General features: G+C 44.2%; 1 protein-coding gene across 3 annotated transcripts; it reads left to right on the forward strand.

Annotated features, from left to right (window-relative positions):
• Positions 1-655: 655 nt before the first annotated feature.
• RPTN (repetin) lies at positions 656-6,148 on the forward strand. Of its 3 annotated transcripts, none has more exons than XM_047784637.1 (4): positions 656-728; positions 1,969-2,126; positions 2,906-4,354; positions 4,391-6,148. In XM_047784637.1, the coding sequence occupies exons 2-4, from the start codon at positions 1,989-1,991 to the stop codon at positions 5,204-5,206; spliced, it is 2,403 nt and encodes an 800-aa protein (XP_047640593.1). In that variant the 5' UTR covers positions 656-728; positions 1,969-1,988; the 3' UTR covers positions 5,207-6,148. The 3 variants fall into 3 exon arrangements, with proteins under 3 accessions (XP_047640593.1, XP_047640594.1, XP_047640592.1); XM_047784638.1 differs by having other exon boundaries at positions 2,906-4,205; positions 4,314-6,148; XM_047784636.1 differs by having other exon boundaries at positions 2,906-6,148.
• The last annotated feature ends 11,026 nt before the right edge of the window (positions 6,149-17,174 follow it).

The raw sequence follows: 17,174 nt of genomic DNA on the forward strand, positions 1-17,174 counted from the left end.
GTTAAGGATCTGGCATTGCCGTGAGCTGTGGTGTAGGTCGCAGTTGCGGCTCGGATCCCGCATTGCTGTGGCTATGGTGTAGGCGGGCGGCTACAGCTCCGATTCAGCCCCTAGCCTGGGAACCTCCATATGCCGCAGAAGCAGCCCTAGAAAAGGCAAAAAGACAAAAAGAATAATGATAATAAATAAACAAATAAAATACACATACCTAACTACACAAGAAAGACAACCTAAAATCTCCTCCAGGAACTATACCCTGGCTATATACCTAGACTCTCTAGTCCCTGCTTCAACAGATTTCCGTGAAGTGACTATATTAGTACCCTTCTTTGGTGTGATTTGACCATTGGCCTCCATTAGTCTTGGTAAGTGACACATGTTAAGGATGAATTTAGCTTGCACCTCTGTCTTTTGGGACCCCCTGCTGCATGCATGTACACACACACTCCCCTAATTAGATGGGGCTGGGACTTGAACAGTGTCACCTACTCTAATGACAAACAGGTTCATGAGCAAATGGGGGAAGTAAATAAATCGAACGGTCTGCAGAGGGAGAGGTCAGGCTGGGCTGGGCTGGGCTGGGCCCAGAGTGATTCAAGCTCCACCACAGAATGGGTGTCTCCGGATGGTCTAGTAGGACAATTAAAATCCCTATAAATAGGATGGGTTTTCAGGTGTCCAGTATCCTCTCTGACTTCTGAATCTTCTGCTCATACCTCCTTAAGCAGGTAAGACATGCATGGCGAAGCAACGGCAGGATCTATGAGGCTCCTGATGGGGGCTGTGATGTGCTGGGCTGGGGAGGTCAGAAACTACTCCCTGTATCCTTGAGTAGCCACGGGTACCTTCCTGCTTCCTTTTTTGGCTCTATCTGGGAATATAATGATAGCTAGGGTGGCTGACTTCTGAATCTGTAAAATATATATGCTGTTGTTTCAGTGTGTCCTAGGCATTCCAAAACTGAGGGCTAGTACTCTTGATGGATAGCTTAGTCTCCCATAGAGGAGCATTTGACTTCTGTGCAAGTTAGGGAAGATCCAAGAATTTAGGGCTCATCAGGGCCAAGGCCCTGAACCATGAGGCCATAATAATATTCAAATCTCACTGCAATAAATGGCCACAAGGGACTCAGCTTTTCCCACGCAAGTCATCATTTGCTACTTATCCTTATAGGTATCACTGCATCCTTTTGGAAGTTCAATGTGCTTTGCAGTTAGGACTTCAGTTTGGAGGCCCGTAAACTCAGTAACTGGAATTTTCACACCATAGAAAAAAGAGCATGGAGACCACAATCTCAAAAGATTCCAGCTTTCCAGCATGGCCAATGTGAGCCTGGCTGATTGTACACATTTCCTCTCCTCTGTGCAGTAATATGGCTTGCTATTTTTATCTGTAACAGTTTGTTTATTCACTGACTCTTCAGGCCAGAAGCACTTGCTAGAATTTGGCCTCCCAGAAGTCTTCCTTGGTCCATGCAGCTAGCTTCTTCTCCACCTGAGCAAGGCTGATTAGAAGACTGTGGCCTCATCAGTAGTGCCCTCTTCTATGTGCTAGTCGTTGGTAGAAAATGATGCCTTACCGTACTGGCTTCTGGCCCAACCTCTATGGCCTTCCTGATCTCTCTTCTTTTTTATTCTATTATGAGAATTTTAATTAAGCAAGTCCCACCTGAAATAGTAGGTGGAGCATGTAGAACACCAACTATATATATATATATATATTTTTTTTTTTTTTTTTAAGAAATTACCTCTTTTTATTGGGCGGCACATAGTTTGCACCGTTCTTCCACTGCAGCACATGCTATCTGGAGCCTGACTGTGGGTCAAAGGGAGTAAAGGGTACGGCTAACAAGGAGCTTGTCACCTCCTCAGCTTCTTTCCCTGACCAAGAGGGGCCAGCTTCCCTCTGGAAATACTGTCTCCTGGTCTTCAATGTAAGTTCAGATGAACATATTATTTCTTCTTTTAGGTTCCTTCATCTTTGCTAAAATGGCTGAACTCCTGAACAGCATACTCACCGTGATCGAGGTGTTCCAGAAATATGCCAAAGGGAAAGGGGACTGTACCTCACTGTGCAAGAAGGAGTTGAAGCAATTGCTCTTGGCTGAGTTTGGAGACATCCTCCGGGTAAGATCCTCAGACTCTGGGCTCCACGGAGTCAACTGTGAGTTACACTGACACCTGCATCCAGGACTTCATGATTTTTGTTTTATTTGGTCATGCTCCACCCTGTAACTAGAAGAATTTCAGGAAGCTCCTTAGTCATCCACTCCCAGCACATAGACAGGTATGCATAGGCATGATCACAAACACACACACACACACACACACACACACACACACTCACACATACACCCCTCCTTGTATCTGAGTTTGAACATGAGGGAGTACTACTTCAAACTGGGAGTCATTTCGCACAAGAAAATCTGAGATTTGGATCTTGATATCTATATTTTAGTGCTGTCCGCCCATCTCATTCATTCAATAGAGTTGCTGAGCATGTACTCCATACCAGCACCATCCTGGACACTGGGGATACAAACAGGAATAAAACCAGCTTAATTCCCTCCAGGATCTCACAGTGTGGTTGGGAAAAAAGTAGATGAACAACCACTTACAATATAGCATGTGATGGGATGGGATAAGTTCCTGAAATAATTCAAAGTAATTACTAATGAGGCTGATTTTAAATAAGTGTATCTACTCCCTGTTGTCATACTCCCACTGGTCCAGCAAAGGATGAGGTTCTGAGAACCAGGTGATCCAAGACTAGAAGCCTAAGCCACTTCTATCAAAGAAGGTTTATAGAGGACTAGATGGACTGGGGCATAGACACTGGCACACATCTTAGTATCCATAGAAGAACATCTGATTTTGCTGTGGTTTTTTTTTTAATCTTCTCACAGAGACCAAGTGACCCAGAGACTGTGGAAACCATCCTGAGCCTCTTGGATAAAGACAGAAATGGACATGTGGATTTTCATGAATATCTCCTATTGGTGTTCCAACTGGCCCAAGCCTGCTATCACAAGCTGGATAAAGAGTTATGCAGAGATAGAACCTCCCAGCAAGAAGGGGAGCATGAGGGAAAACAAGACCATAAGTTTCCAGGAAATACTGAGAGACAACACAGGCAGAGGCAGGAGGGAGAAAGGCAGGATTACCACCGTAATCAATCTGAGAGACAAAACCAGGACAACTACCAGGATCAGTCTGGGAGGCAAGATAGGGGCTCCAGCTCTGGTCAGTCTGAGAGGCAAGACAGGGACTCCCACTACGGTCAGTCTGAGAGACAAGACAGGGACTCCCACTGTGGTCAGTCTGAGAGACAAGACAGGGACTCCCACTACGGTCAGTCTGGGAGACAAGACAGGGACTCCCACTACAGTCAGTCTGAGAGACAAGATAGGGACTCCCACTATGGTCAGTCTGGGAGACAAGACAGGGACTCTTGCTATGGTCAGTCTCAGAGACAAGACAGGGACTCCCATTACGGTCAGTCTGGGAGACAGACAGGGACTCTTGCTATGGTCAGTCTCAGAGACAAGGTCAGGACTCCAGCTCTGATAAAAAAACTGAGTCATACATTTGGCAGTGGCAAGCCTAAAAGACAAGGATATGTCTTTGCCTTAAATCAGTGTGAGAAACAACTTCAGGATTCTCATTATGGCCAATCTGATAAGCTTGGGCAACAGTCAAGCTGTGGCCAGTCTGGAAGACTGGGAGAGGACTCCTCCAGCCACACAAACCAACAGGAATCAGGCTCTTATTATGAGCAATCTGAGAGGCTGGGTCAGGAATCAGGCTATGGTAGGAGAAATAGGCAAGAACTGGGTTCTCATTATGGCCAGACAGACAGACAAGGCCAGAGTTCTCACTATGGTCAGTCAGACAGAGAAAGCCAGAGCTCTCACTTTGGCCAGACAGAGAGACAAGGCCAGAGCTCTCACTTTGGCCAGACAGAGAGACAAGGCCAGAGCTCCTGCTATGGCCAGACAGACAGACAAAGCCAGGGTTCCCACTATGGCCAGACAGATAGACAAGGCCAGAGTTCTCACTACAGTCAGACAGATAGACAAGGCCTGAGTTCTCAATATGGCCAGACAGAGAGACAAGGCCAGGGTTCCCACTATGGCCAGATAGACAGACAAAGTCAAGGTTCCCACTATGGCCAGACAGATAGACAAGGTCAGAGTTCTCACTATGGTCAGACAGACAGTCAAGGCCAGGGTTCCCACTATGGCCAGATAGACAGACAGAGCCAGAGCTCTCATTATGGCCAGACAGATAGACAAGGTCAGAGTTCTCACTATGGTCAGACAGACAGTCAAGGCCAGGGTTCCCACTATGGCCAGATAGACAGACAGAGCCAGAGCTCTCATTATGGCCAGACAGAGAGACAAGGTCGGAGTTCTCACTATGGTCAGACAGAGAGACAAGGCCTGAGCTCTCAACACAGTCAGTCAGAGACTGGGGAAACTGGGCAAAATAGGTGCTTCCAAGGGAACGAGGGAACAAGCAGAGACTCAGATGTTGAGCAGTCAGGAAGGTCAGGGAGACCAAGTCAACAGACTCAAGGACAGAAAGTGAACCAAAATCAGAGGCAGAGATTCCAGCCTAGAGAAGGGCAGCAGGACAGCCACCAGGCATGGGAGCCCAAGGAAGATAGCCAGCACCACCAACACAAACTAGTAGCACAAATCCAGCAAGAAAGGCCACTCTGTCACACAGGGAGAGAATGGCAATCACATAGTAGTGGGCAGGGCCATGGACAGGCCCAGACCAGGCAGAGTCATAGTGAGGGGCAGAGCCACCAGGCAGAGGAAGAGCAGGGCCACCAAAGCTGGGGCAGACATGGCCGTGAGGGTCAGGAAACTCCATGTGACACCTGGGACAGGCCAACCCATGAAGAGGAACAAAGCCATCAGACAAGGGACAGGCCAACCCATGAAGATGAGCAGACCTGTCAGAGACGAGACAAGCAAACCCATGAAGATGAGCAGACCCGTCAGAGACGAGACAAGCAAACCCATGAAGATGAGCAGACCCGTCAGAGACGAGACAAGCAAACCCATGAAGAGGATCAAAACTGTCGGCAACGACAGGATAGGCAACCCATGAGGATAAAGAGAGGTATCAAGGGTCCCAGGATCAACAATCCCATAGGACCCAGCAAGGCCGTGCTAACAGAGAAAAATTCCACATGAATGAGGAAGGCCAGAGTCGAGGTTCCCAGGGAAGACACAGTGACCTGGCCTTCCATCCAACCCAGAGCACTGAGAGACCCCAAAGAAGAGAACAAGGTAGAAGCCACCCTACCAAGGCAACTCTTTCTCCCAACCCCTTCTACGAATATGTACTAGAGCAGAGACAGGGTCAGCACTAGGCTGCACGTGCATGAGAGTCAGAGCAACAAGAAGCCAAGGAAGAAATCTACGTGTCAAGTTCATCCTTACTTCTGTTTTAGAGATTGAAAATGTATGTTTTAAATCTCTCCTCTACTCTATCTATCTGCAAAAATGTTTGGGGGACTTATATGCACTTTCAGGGCATTTCAGCTCTCTGAGCAGCATTTCCAGGGTGTTTGGGTTGGGTGAAATCTGAGGGGTAAATTGGGTAAAATAATCAGATCCCAATTTTGATTAATTTGGGGATTTAAATCATTTCCTGGTTTTCTCTCCTGTAGGGAGACATGATTGTATCACTGAAAGATAGAAATTTCTCCCGAAAGTTCAGAAATAGGAAAGGTATTCTGAAGCTATACATTGCAGCCTGAGGAAGGGACACCTGGATTTTACCAAGCTCCTGTGGATGAACCATCAGAAATTGCAAACCTCATAGTCTACACTAAAATGAAACACAATGAGAGGCTGCTAGGAGATGTCCACAACACCCAGCACACCCACATTTCTACCCCTACCAGAGGGACTGGTCAGTGAGCTCCTATCAGTAGAGCTGAATGGACTGATTCCAGCTTGACACCTTCCTAGTTTCTGATCACGCAAATCAGAGAGACAGCATGTGTCATCTGTTTGCAGATTCCAATGAGCCAACACTGTCAATCTATAGCTCCTGGAGCCTGAAAACCTTTCACAAGAAAATCTATGGAACTGTACTAAAATACCCAATAAATGATTGCTGAGCGTTAACCTCAATGACTCCTTGCCTTCTTCACCGTGAGCCGTGCCATCTTCACTTGTGGGCCATTTTCCAAGAATAAGACCTCATTTCTTGACGTCTAAGATCTCTTTGAGGTCCTAGGAACTGAAAAATAAATAAATAAATAAGAATCAATATGAAACAGAGTCAAAAGGAATTTATCTAAAATATCATTTTCAGCTCCTTCCCCTGCAGAGGAGTCAAATTTGACCCTTTCCCTTCATTCAGCTCCACATTCGAATGGTCATTAAGTCTTGCCAACTCTACATCCACCAGACCTCTTAAACCTCTTCCCAGTTCCCCATTTCCACTGCCTTAGTCTCCCTTCTCTACAGTGGCTCCCAGTGACTTTAGAATAAAGTTCACGCTAGAGTTCCCGTTGTGGCTCAGTGATTAATGAATCCAACTAGGAACCATGAGGTTGCCTTGCTCAGTGGGTTAAGGATCTGGCGTTGCTGTGGCTCTGGTGTAGGCTGGTGGTTACAGCTCTGATTAGACCCCTAGCCTGGGAACCTTCATATGCCGTGGGTGCAGCCCTGGAAAAGGTAAAAAGACAAAAAAAAAAAAAAAAAAGGATTAAGTTCACACTCCTTAGCATGGCACATAGTCCTTCACCATCTAACCTAGATGACTTACCCTAATCTCATGAAAGGCCCCTCCCAGGATCATTTAATATCTTTTCTTAGTATGCCACAGTCTTTCATTAATTCATATTTTTAATATGCCATTTCACAGCCTGGAATACCTCCCCTCCCTTTTCTGCCTGAGAAAATCCTCAGCATCCTCTATGTCCCAACAGAAAGTATTACATCTTCCAGGCAGCTTCCCTGGACCCTCCAAGCACTCCTTTCCCTCAGTTTCTACCCATTCCTGCTATATGATTTGTCACACTACAGTAATTATCTCCCACCAAACTGGAAATAAGACCATATCTTACTTAAACTGGTACTACCTAGCATTTAGTGCAGCCACTGGTGTTTAATGGCACTCATTAATTGTTTGCTGAGTAGGTAGGCAGATGGAGGTAATTAGTCTGGCTTCGGAATAAATTTAACAGAACATTTACTGGGACTCTGCTGTCTATTACTTGGTTAACAGACAAGAGAGACTAAATGAAAATCTTATTCATTCAGATCTCAGTGAATGAAACAGTAACCTTTTTAGATGTTTTCATCAAAAGGGGATTTAATGCCCAGAATTATAAGGGCTGAATCACTAAAATCAGCAAACTTCGGAAAACACTGAGTTCAATGTGTCACCAGTATAGCTGTTGAGGACTCAGAAAACTGAATCCAGAACTTCCGGCATTGCTGCCAAAATTGCCTATCAACATCCGTGTCTCAGAGTTCCTGTCGTGGTGCAGTGTAAAATACGACTAGGAACCATGAGGTTGCGGGTTCAATCCCTGGCCTGGCTCAGTGGGTTAAGGATCTGGTGTTGCCATGAGCTGTGGTGCAAGTTGCAGACTCAGCTTGGATCCTGCATTGCTGTGGTTCTGGTGTAGGCCAGTGGCTACAGCTCCAATTAGACCCCTAGCCTGGGAACCTCCATATGCCTCTGGTGTGTCCCCCTCCCAAAAAAGCCACATCCATATCTCCATAACCTTATTTGCCAAAGAAATAGCCCAAATAACAATACCTTCCAAATATCATTCAAAATCGTCTAATTGGTAAAATATGATTCACATCTAGAAACCTCGTTGTAAGGGAGTTTAAGAAACATAGAAGTAGATAAGAATGGATACTGAGGGCCATCGGATCCTATTCATCATAGGAAGGATATAAAAACTCATAACAACAGCTCCTTTCCTCAGGAAGATTCCAATCTAGTAGGAACTATGTCTAGAGCAAACAACCATTAAATAAGACAAAATGTCATAAGTACAAGAAAATTTCTGTCATGGCAACCAAGAAGGGAGTAATTTTGCCTGGAAGGATTTTTAAAAGTCTTCACAAAGAAAGAATGCAGTTCCTGTCATTGCTCATGGTTAATGAACCCGACTAGTAACCACGAGGATGCTAGTTCAATCCCTGGCCTTGCTCAGTGGGTTAAAGATCTGGCGTTGCCCTGAGCTGTGGTGTAAGTCTAAGACATGGTTCGGATCCCGAGTTGCTATGGCTGTGGCGTAGGCTGGCAGCTACAGCTCCAATTCGACCCCTAGCCTGGGAACCTCCATATGCCATGGGTGTGGCCCTAAAAAAACAAAAGACAAAAAAAATAGGAAAAAGGAAAAGGAAAGAAAGAAAGCAAGCATCTAAGCTTGGGCCATGATCTTGGGGCAGGGGGGATGAGAAGGGTCACGGTTTGTCCAGGGGAAGCCCATATGCTGGCAGCTGTATAAACAGCGTGATTTTTCCTGGATAAAATGGATCTTCTTCACAAATGTTCTCTATTACTTAGACTCTCCCCAGAAAGCGAAGCCAGAGGGTGGAGAATAAATCTAAAGATGAGAGGTCTCAAAATCTGGAAGCTGCTCACGGTCCATGGAAGCTCTCAGAAGGTCAGCCAGGCAGTGAAGGGTGGGAGGGATTTAATCAAATAAGCAGAGGGAACAGCATAAGCACAATGTGGGGAAGGAAAGTCCAGGAGTATTCAATGAAGCAAAAGGCATATACATAGAACACTAAAGAAAGACAAGTAAAGAGAATTAAAGCTGAAAGGGCAAACTGAGCTAGATCATAGAGGACCTCGAAATTTACCATGAAGAGTTGGGGTTTTTTTCTGTTAATAGTGGAAGCCACAGAAGTTTTCTGAGCATAAAATGAGAGGAAAGAGGAAAACTGGTAGGAAAAATGTTTGGGATGGAGAGAAACAGCTAATATAAGGATAGAGTCAGGTGAATTTGACCTGTGTAACTTCCCCGTCACAGGTACAACATAAACCCATGCAGACCTTGGAACATGGCAAACTGGGGGTGCTATCCAGGCTCTAAGGCCAAGAGCTAAAGATGAGAAGTGGGGGTCCACCCTCAAGAGGTGGTGAAAGGAGGGAGAAGAAACATCCTAAAGGGCTATAGGCTGACCAGAAGTGGGCTCTGCACTAGCAAAAAAGAAGCTCTCTGGATCTAAGCCATAGAGCAACCTTACAAATTTCCTCAACTGTACAGGCCAAATAGAAAACTGTCCACCTTAAGCACTGTCTCTGCACTCAAACTCTGAGAGAATCATGCAAACTGTGAAGATAACTCTAGTCCTTCTTCCAAATATACCTAAATCAGAAAGGGGCGTCATTACCCTATAGAAAAACTGATTTTATTTCACTGTAGCCCAACTTTTCTCCCCAGGAGCTCATTCTTCAGCCACCTCCTCTTTTCTAACTACAATCCTGTCCTTCTCTTTTCTAACTATCCAGTCCTTTGGTTTCAAATATCATCGGTATTTCTAAAACTCTCCCATCATTATCTCCAATCTCTTTCTTAAACCCTAAACTCATATATCCAGTCATCCACTTGGCATTTCCACTTGGACATCCTTCCCAAACAGAATGCTTGACTTTTGCCCTTTTTCTCCTTCAATTTCCCCCATTTCAGTAAGTTCGTAGCCCCATCCGTATTGCTCAAAGAAAATCTAGGAGACATTCTTCACTGTATTCATTCCTTCCCTCCTAGATCAAACTCATCAGCAAGTCTTTTTCTTTTTATCTCAAAAGGCAGTGTGGCCCAAATTCACCATTCTTGTCAAGTCTACTCCTATCACCCCTATCACCACCACCCCTCTCCTAGAATAGAGCAAGAGCTTCCTAATGGGCTCCTTACTGTTTAGTGAAAATATAAACCACAACATGTCATTCTCCTGTTTAAAATTCTTTTTTTTTTTTTTTTTGGCTTTTTTTAGGGCTACACCCACGATATATGGAAGTTCCCAGGCTAGGGGTCAAATTGGAGCTACAGCTGCTGGCCTACACCACAGCCACAGCAACACAGGATCTGAGCCAGGTCTGTGACCTACACCACAGCTCACAGCAATGCCAGATCCTTAACCCACTGAGCAAGTCCAGGGATCGAACCCACAACATCATGGTTTCTAGTCAGATTCGTTTCCGCTGCGCCACCACGGGAACTCCTCCCCTGCTTAAACTTCTTGATAGCTTTTCACCACACTGAGAATAAAACCCAATAATCTTCCTAGGGCCTTTCTAGAATGGGCCCCTGCCAGATCTCATCTTGCAGCACTCTTTTCTACTTTCACCAGCCACTCTGGCCTTCCTTCTGATTCTAGCAGGACAAGCTGACTGCCCCCTTAAGGCCTTTGGACCAACTACTTCTTTTGCCTGGAACGGTCATCTTCCTGATTTCTGTGGCTGGCTTATTTCTTCTAGGTCTCAACTAAGAGTCACCTCCTCAAAAGCTTTCTCTGACATTTAATCTAAAAGGGTAGTCTTCCAATCACTCTCAATTTCATATTCCTCTTGTTGTTAGTATTTTTCATATTTGACATCTTATTTTTATGTTACTTACAGTTTTTTCCCTCTGCTGGAACTTAAGGCCAACAAGAACAAGGATTTTGTTTGTCTTGTTTGCCCCTGTACCCTCTGCATCAAAAACAGCGGCTACTCACAAGTGACTTTAGATGCTACCCTTCTTTATCATCTCACCATATCTCTAAGAAGTTTGAGGAAGAAATAAGGCAATGAGACAGAAACAAGTTTCTAACGTGGAAGGCTTGAGGTTGATGGATGCTTCAGTTCTGAAGAAGGTGGGTGGGTGGGTGGGTGTGTGTGTGTGTGTGTGTGTGTGTGTGTGTGTGTGTGTAGCAGGGGCTGAGGATTTTTAGCCCTTATATTAAGGCCTATCCATACCCATTCATACCTCAGGCCTCACAGATGGTGCCCATCTGATCTGATTTTTCATATAGTATTTTGGTTTTTTGTTTTTTGGTCTTTTTGCCTTTTCTAGGGCCGCTCCCATGGCATATGGAGGTTCCCAGGCTAAGGGTCCAATTGGAGCTACAGCTGCCGGCCTACACCAGGGACACAGCAATGCCAGATCTGAGCTGCGTCTTCCACCTACACCACAGCTCACGGCAATGCTGGATCCTTATCCCACTGAGTGAGGCCAGGGATTGAACCCTCAGCCTCATGCTTCCTAGTCGGATTTGTTAACCACTGCGCCACGACGGGAACTCCTTCATATAGTATTTTGAAATGCAATTTGCTATCTGTATTCCTCAACTTCACTCTGTAACATTTACAAAGACACACACACACATATACAACACAGTGGCTGCTCCTAGTGCATGCCCAATTAGTGTATGTATCTATTAAATGCTCATAGAAGCCCTCCACGATCTGGCTTCAGTCTACATTTCCAACTTGGTTGCCCACAGCGCCACAATAGGCCACATAGACTCCGGCTTAATTGGACAACTCCCCACCCTTTATACCTTGGAAGCAAACCAGAGAAATTATCATACAGGGTTCTAGTGCCACCTACTGATCACTGGATTCTCTGTGTCCTTAGCTGTCTAGGAAAAGGACAAACACTGTTGGGAAGGGATCAGGTCACAGCATGGCGCTCTCTGGCCAGTGAACAAGTAAGACTTTTGTCATATGGACTGGTCACCAGTTTCTGCTACAGCAGCTATCATTCCTAACTGTGTGGCATCTATGCATGTGTACCAGGCTATGCAATTAAGAGCAGCAGTTTGGGAGTTCAATAGAAGTGAGTTCCAATCTTAGCCCAGCCACTTAATTTCTTGTATCTTGAGTCTCGGTTTTCCTATTTTAAAATTCTGATAATAATACCTTCTTCATAGGGTGGCTATGAGGATCTGCAGAGTGCCTGGCATTCTAGAGAACTGGAAAGACACAACTCTTGCCCTAAAAGAGCTTGCAATTAGTCAAGGGTAGAGGCAAGTGCCAAACTATATGTAACTAATGATGATATGATTCAATGTACAAAATTGTTTTGATCACCTCATGCACACCAAGTACTGTAACTGAAGGTGGCAAGACAATAAGAAAAAAACACCATGGATGCTCAAAAGAGGAGCAGATCACATGCAGATGAGATAAGACAAATATCTTCAGGGTAGAGGACGTGTCTATACTGGACTTTAATGAATGACTAGGATTTAAACAGGTAGATGGATTTATCCAACCGATATTGTACTCATCCTTAAAATCTCACTTCAAATTTTATCTCCATAAAGCCATCCCCTACACCTACCTTAGTCTTAATTTCTCCACTCCACCTGTCTGCTTCTGCTGTTATCAGTCCTCCATTGTGGCATTCTAATTCATTCGGCTTATTTTAAAGTTTATAATTTACAAGTCTCTCTTTCACACTGTCTTCCACACACTTCCCTAAAGCCAAGAAAGACACTGATGGTATTCATTTATAAGGCCCCACAGTGCAATGCCTAATTAAGAACAACAGTATTTACATATGTCCAACATTAGGGCTGCAGTTTCATAAGTCTCAGATTCATTCATGCATCCAACAAACACTGACGACTACAGTTTGCTGGACACTTTGCTGGGCACTGGGGTATACAGAGGTAGGCTGTCTGTCATCAAGAATTAACAATCTATGGGTCAGAAAAGCAATCACAAATCCATGTGATGGATCCAAAAGAACAAACAATTATTTATCAATACAAGTGTAAAAAAAAAAAAAAAAAGCGGTAACTTTCCCTGAGCACTTAGTGCATGCTGGGCACAATGCTGAGTGCCTCACAGGCCTTATTCCACGGAATCCTCTCACAAATCCTAACAAATCCCGTGCTTTTCATTACACAGATGAGAAAGTTACCATTTTACACATGAGAAAGTTGAGGCATGGAGAGATTAAGTAACTTCCCCAAAGTCATTTATCTTTTGAGTGATAAGAACAAAATTCAAATCCAGGTCTGATTCTACAATCCTTGTTTTTAAATCACTTTATTGCTTCCCACACCAAGGAAAAGAGCCTACTCAAAGGGTACTGTAGGAGTTCCTGTCGTGGCTCACCAGTAACAAACCCAACTAGTATCCATGAGGATGCGGGTTCAATCACTGGCCTTTCTCAGAGGGTTAGGGACCAGGCATTGCCATGAGCTATGGTGTAGGTCCCAGATGTGGCTTGGATCTGGCATTGCTGTGGCTGTGGCATAGACCGGTGGTTACAGCTCTAATTCAACCTCTAGCCTGGGAACTTCCACATGCCATAGGTGCAGCCATTAAAAAGGAAAAAAAAAAAAATGTGGCTCGGACACAGGCCTGCAGCTGCAGCTCTGATCTGACCCCTAGCTAAGGAATTCCATATGCTGCAGGTGCAGCCATAAAAAGAAAAAAAAAAAAAGACTGAGATGGTAATTTTAATGTTATATGTACTTTATCACAATTAAACTTTTTTTAAATTTTGGCCATGCCTGTGGCATGTGAAAGCTCCCAGGCCAGGGATCAAACCCACAACACAGCAGTAGCCCAAGCCACTGCAATGACAATGCTGGATGCTTAACCCACTGAGCCACAAGAGAACTCCAAATTTTTTTTAAGTGTTTAGTTACAGAAAGCCTAGAGGAAGCTAAGTTTAAATGAACGGAAGTAATGTCGAGATAGGAAGGATATAGACCTCTGCCCTGCACTGCTCAGTCTAGACATTCTGAGAGGCATTTCGGCCTAGAGTTCTTCCAGAGGACTATGATGAAGACGTCTCCCCTAAGGAAGTCTTAAAGGAGGCGAGAGGCAGTGGCAAGTATCTAAGACTGCCACACAGAATAAAGAGCAAGTCCACACTGCTTGAGAAAGTAAGACTAAGCCAAGAGGCATGAGTTAAAATTACTTTACCCAATTTAAGAAGAAATTCCCTTTCATTGTTAACAGTCCCAAAACAGAGTCCACTGCTTGAGGAGGCAGTGCTCCCCTCATCATTAACTTGGCCTAAAAGGAGACTGTGTGACTTTTAGTCAGGATCACTACAGAGGGACTTTTGCAATAAATGGGATTTTGGTTGGATGATTTCTAAGTTGAACTAGATCCAAAGCTATGATTCTAGGGTGTAAAGGTGGAACCTCCCACACAACCCAGAAATCTCTGCCTTGGCATTCTTGCCTACCGGTTTCCCAGCCTATGTCAGAATCTAATTTTAAAACAGTAAAGCTCTGAGATTATTTTCACTCATGTGCCTTACTCCCATCTATGGTATAGCTGGATGAGCCTGTGGTGAGTCAGATGAGAAATAAAAGAAACCACATCCATATGTCTGAGCAGAAAACCAAGGAGCTTTTGAATTACACCACAGATGCTCTCCTGGGTAGGACCAATGGTTCATGCAGCCCCTGCTTGTATGCTCACTCTGAAAAAAGCAGAGGGAGAGAATGATGTCCACACACATTCTAAGGCCCCTTCACAAGTAGTTCATTGTGTTTTAGTTTCTAAAAAATCATCCAAACTCTTTTAGAAAACCTGCACTTCAAACCTTATCAACATCATCAGAGTTAATCCCACAGATGTAAAAACCATACCGTCCTTATTTTTCTCTCTTCATTTGTCTTTGAAGTTCAAAGAAAGAGGTGGCTATTTTTTTCACAAATTTCTTCCAAAGGAAGGTAGGTATTTCCAGAAGACAAGGAGACACCACCAGGAGATATAAGGGGTGAAAGCTCGAAGTAAGATTTAGTAAACTCTTTAGGATTTATTCCCTTTGAGAGAAAGCAAACAGAAAAAGCCAGAAGGCTAAAGAGCCATTGTCCCACAGGAATTAATAAGAGTTTTCACCATAATTTGATTAAGTAAAACCCTATAAAGAAACCAACAGGAAACCAGAGTAAGGAAAAGAATCAGACTGACCTTCGGGGTTTCAACCAGTTCAAAATATCTTGACCATTGATAAGCAAACTTTATTCATTCGTTCACTAATTTATTCATTCATCAACAAATACTGAGTGCCTACTACATTCCAAGAACCATCCAGGCACCAGGGATACAGCAGTTTAAAAAAACATAGACAGACAACATGGTCCTCATAAAGTTTACATCCTAATGGAGAGACAATAAAAAGTAAATTAGGGAGTTCCCGTCGTGGCGCAGTGATTAACGAATCCGACTAGGAACCATGAGGTTGCAGGTTCGGTCCCTGCCCTTGCTCAGTGGGTTAACGATCCGGTGTTGCCGATCCGGTGTTGCCGTGAGCTCTGGTGTAGGTTGCAGACGCAGCTCGGATCCGGAGTTGCTGTGGCTCTGGCGTAGGCCGGTGGCTACAGCTCCGATTCAACCCCTAGCCTGGGAACCTCCATATGCTGCGGGAGCGGCCCAAGAAATAGCAACAACAACAACAAAAGACAAAAGACAAAAAAAAAGTAAATTAGGAGTTCCCGTCGTGGCGCAGTGGTTAACGAATCCGACTAGGAACCATGAGGTTGCGAGTTCGGTCCCTGCCCTTGCTCAGTGGCTCGGATCCCGCGTTGCTGTGGCTCTGGCGTAGGCCTGTGGCTACAGCTCCGATTCAACCCCTAGCCTGGGAACCTCCATATGCCGCGGGAGTGGCCCAAGAAATAGCAAAAAAAAAAAGACAAAAAAAAAAGTAAATTAGTAAAATACATATTATGTCTGATAATGACAAGTGCTATAGGGAAAAAAAGGAATACAGGAAGATAAGGAATATTGAGGGTCACAATTTTAAAAGAGGTGGTCAAGGTAGATCTCCTGAGAAAGTAACATTGGAGCAAAGACCTGAAGAAGGTAAGGGAAAGAAACAAATAAATATCTAAAGAAGACCATTCCAGGCAGAGGGAATAGCAACTGCAAAACTCTGAGCCAGTGCAGGTCAGGTATGTTCAGGGAATAGTAAGGTGACAAAGTGGATACAAAAAGGACAAGGGGAGAGTCACAGGAGATAAGGTCAGAATCATGTCTGTTAGGCTTACGGGTTTTGGATTTTCCTCAGAGCAAACTGGAAAGCAATCAGATGGGTTTTGCCTCAATCCTTTTCCATTTCCTGCACACACCTAGACTTTTTCCCTTATGTGTTTGAAACCTACAAATCTGGACTAGATGATACTGACATCCCATGTCTGTGCAGGCTGTCATCTGACTCTTGGTCCCCGAACAAAGGTCCAGAAGTCCTGTCACCTGGGAGCAACATTCAGGGATGCTGTGCTTGGTTAACCAGTCTGGGGCCCACAAACGTTGTGTTGCTGCCTATTTCAACAGCCCACTAAGCCCCTTCAAGGGATGCAGAAAAGACACAAAATAATTTCCATCTTTAAGGAGTTTATAATCCAGTTTGAAAATCAAACACACACACAGAGAGACTCTGGGATCACTGAAAAGCAACCTACTCACAAGGATAAAATTTAATAATACTACCCTATACTATACCACATGTATAGCTTTCTTACATTCTCACATGTAAACCTTATATCAACAATTCAAGGTAGTTATAGCTTTAAAGACATCCTGGGAAAGTTCCAGATAATTAACTTGTAGCAAAACCAGGACTTGAACCCAGATCTTCAGAGTCTTAAGTCCAAGAACCTGCACTTGCCATCTTTAACAAATAACTAAATGCATAAAGGGTTACCTAAAGAGATGTAGTCAGAATCTCATAAAATTAGCCAGATCCTTGGAGGAAGATATTTGAGCCAAGTCTTTTTTAAATGAAGTGTAGCTGATGTACAATGCTGTGTTAATTTCTGCTGTACAGCCAAGAGATTCAATTATACACACACACACACACACACACACATATACACATTCCTTTTTAATATTCTTTTCCATTATGGTTTATCATAAGACAATGAATATAGTTCTCTGTGCTACACATTAGGACTTTATTGTTTATCTCCTCCATGTACGATAGCTTACATCTGCTAACCCCAACCTCCCACTCCATCCCTCTCCCAACCCTCTCCCCCTTGGCAAACACAAGGCTGTTCTCCTGTCTGTGGGTCTGTTTCTGCTTTGTAGATAGGTTCATCTGTGGCATATTTTAGATTCCACGTATAAGAGATATCATATGGTATTTGTCTTTCTCTTTCTGACTTCACTTAGTATGAGAATCTCCAGTTCCATCCATGTTTATGCAAATGCCATTAT

This window comes from Phacochoerus africanus, chromosome 6, assembly GCF_016906955.1.
Source record: "Phacochoerus africanus isolate WHEZ1 chromosome 6, ROS_Pafr_v1, whole genome shotgun sequence".
Classification (NCBI taxonomy): domain Eukaryota; kingdom Metazoa; phylum Chordata; class Mammalia; order Artiodactyla; family Suidae; genus Phacochoerus; species Phacochoerus africanus.

Bases quoted from the DNA above. Each gene is read 5' to 3' on its own strand.
- RPTN (XM_047784636.1), top strand. From the start codon at position 1,989: ATGGCTGAACTCCTGAACAGCATACTCACCGTGATCGAGGTGTTCCAG. The intron at 2,127-2,905 runs GTAAGATCCTCA...ATCTTCTCACAG, and splicing joins AGTTTGGAGACATCCTCCGG to AGACCAAGTGACCCAGAGAC.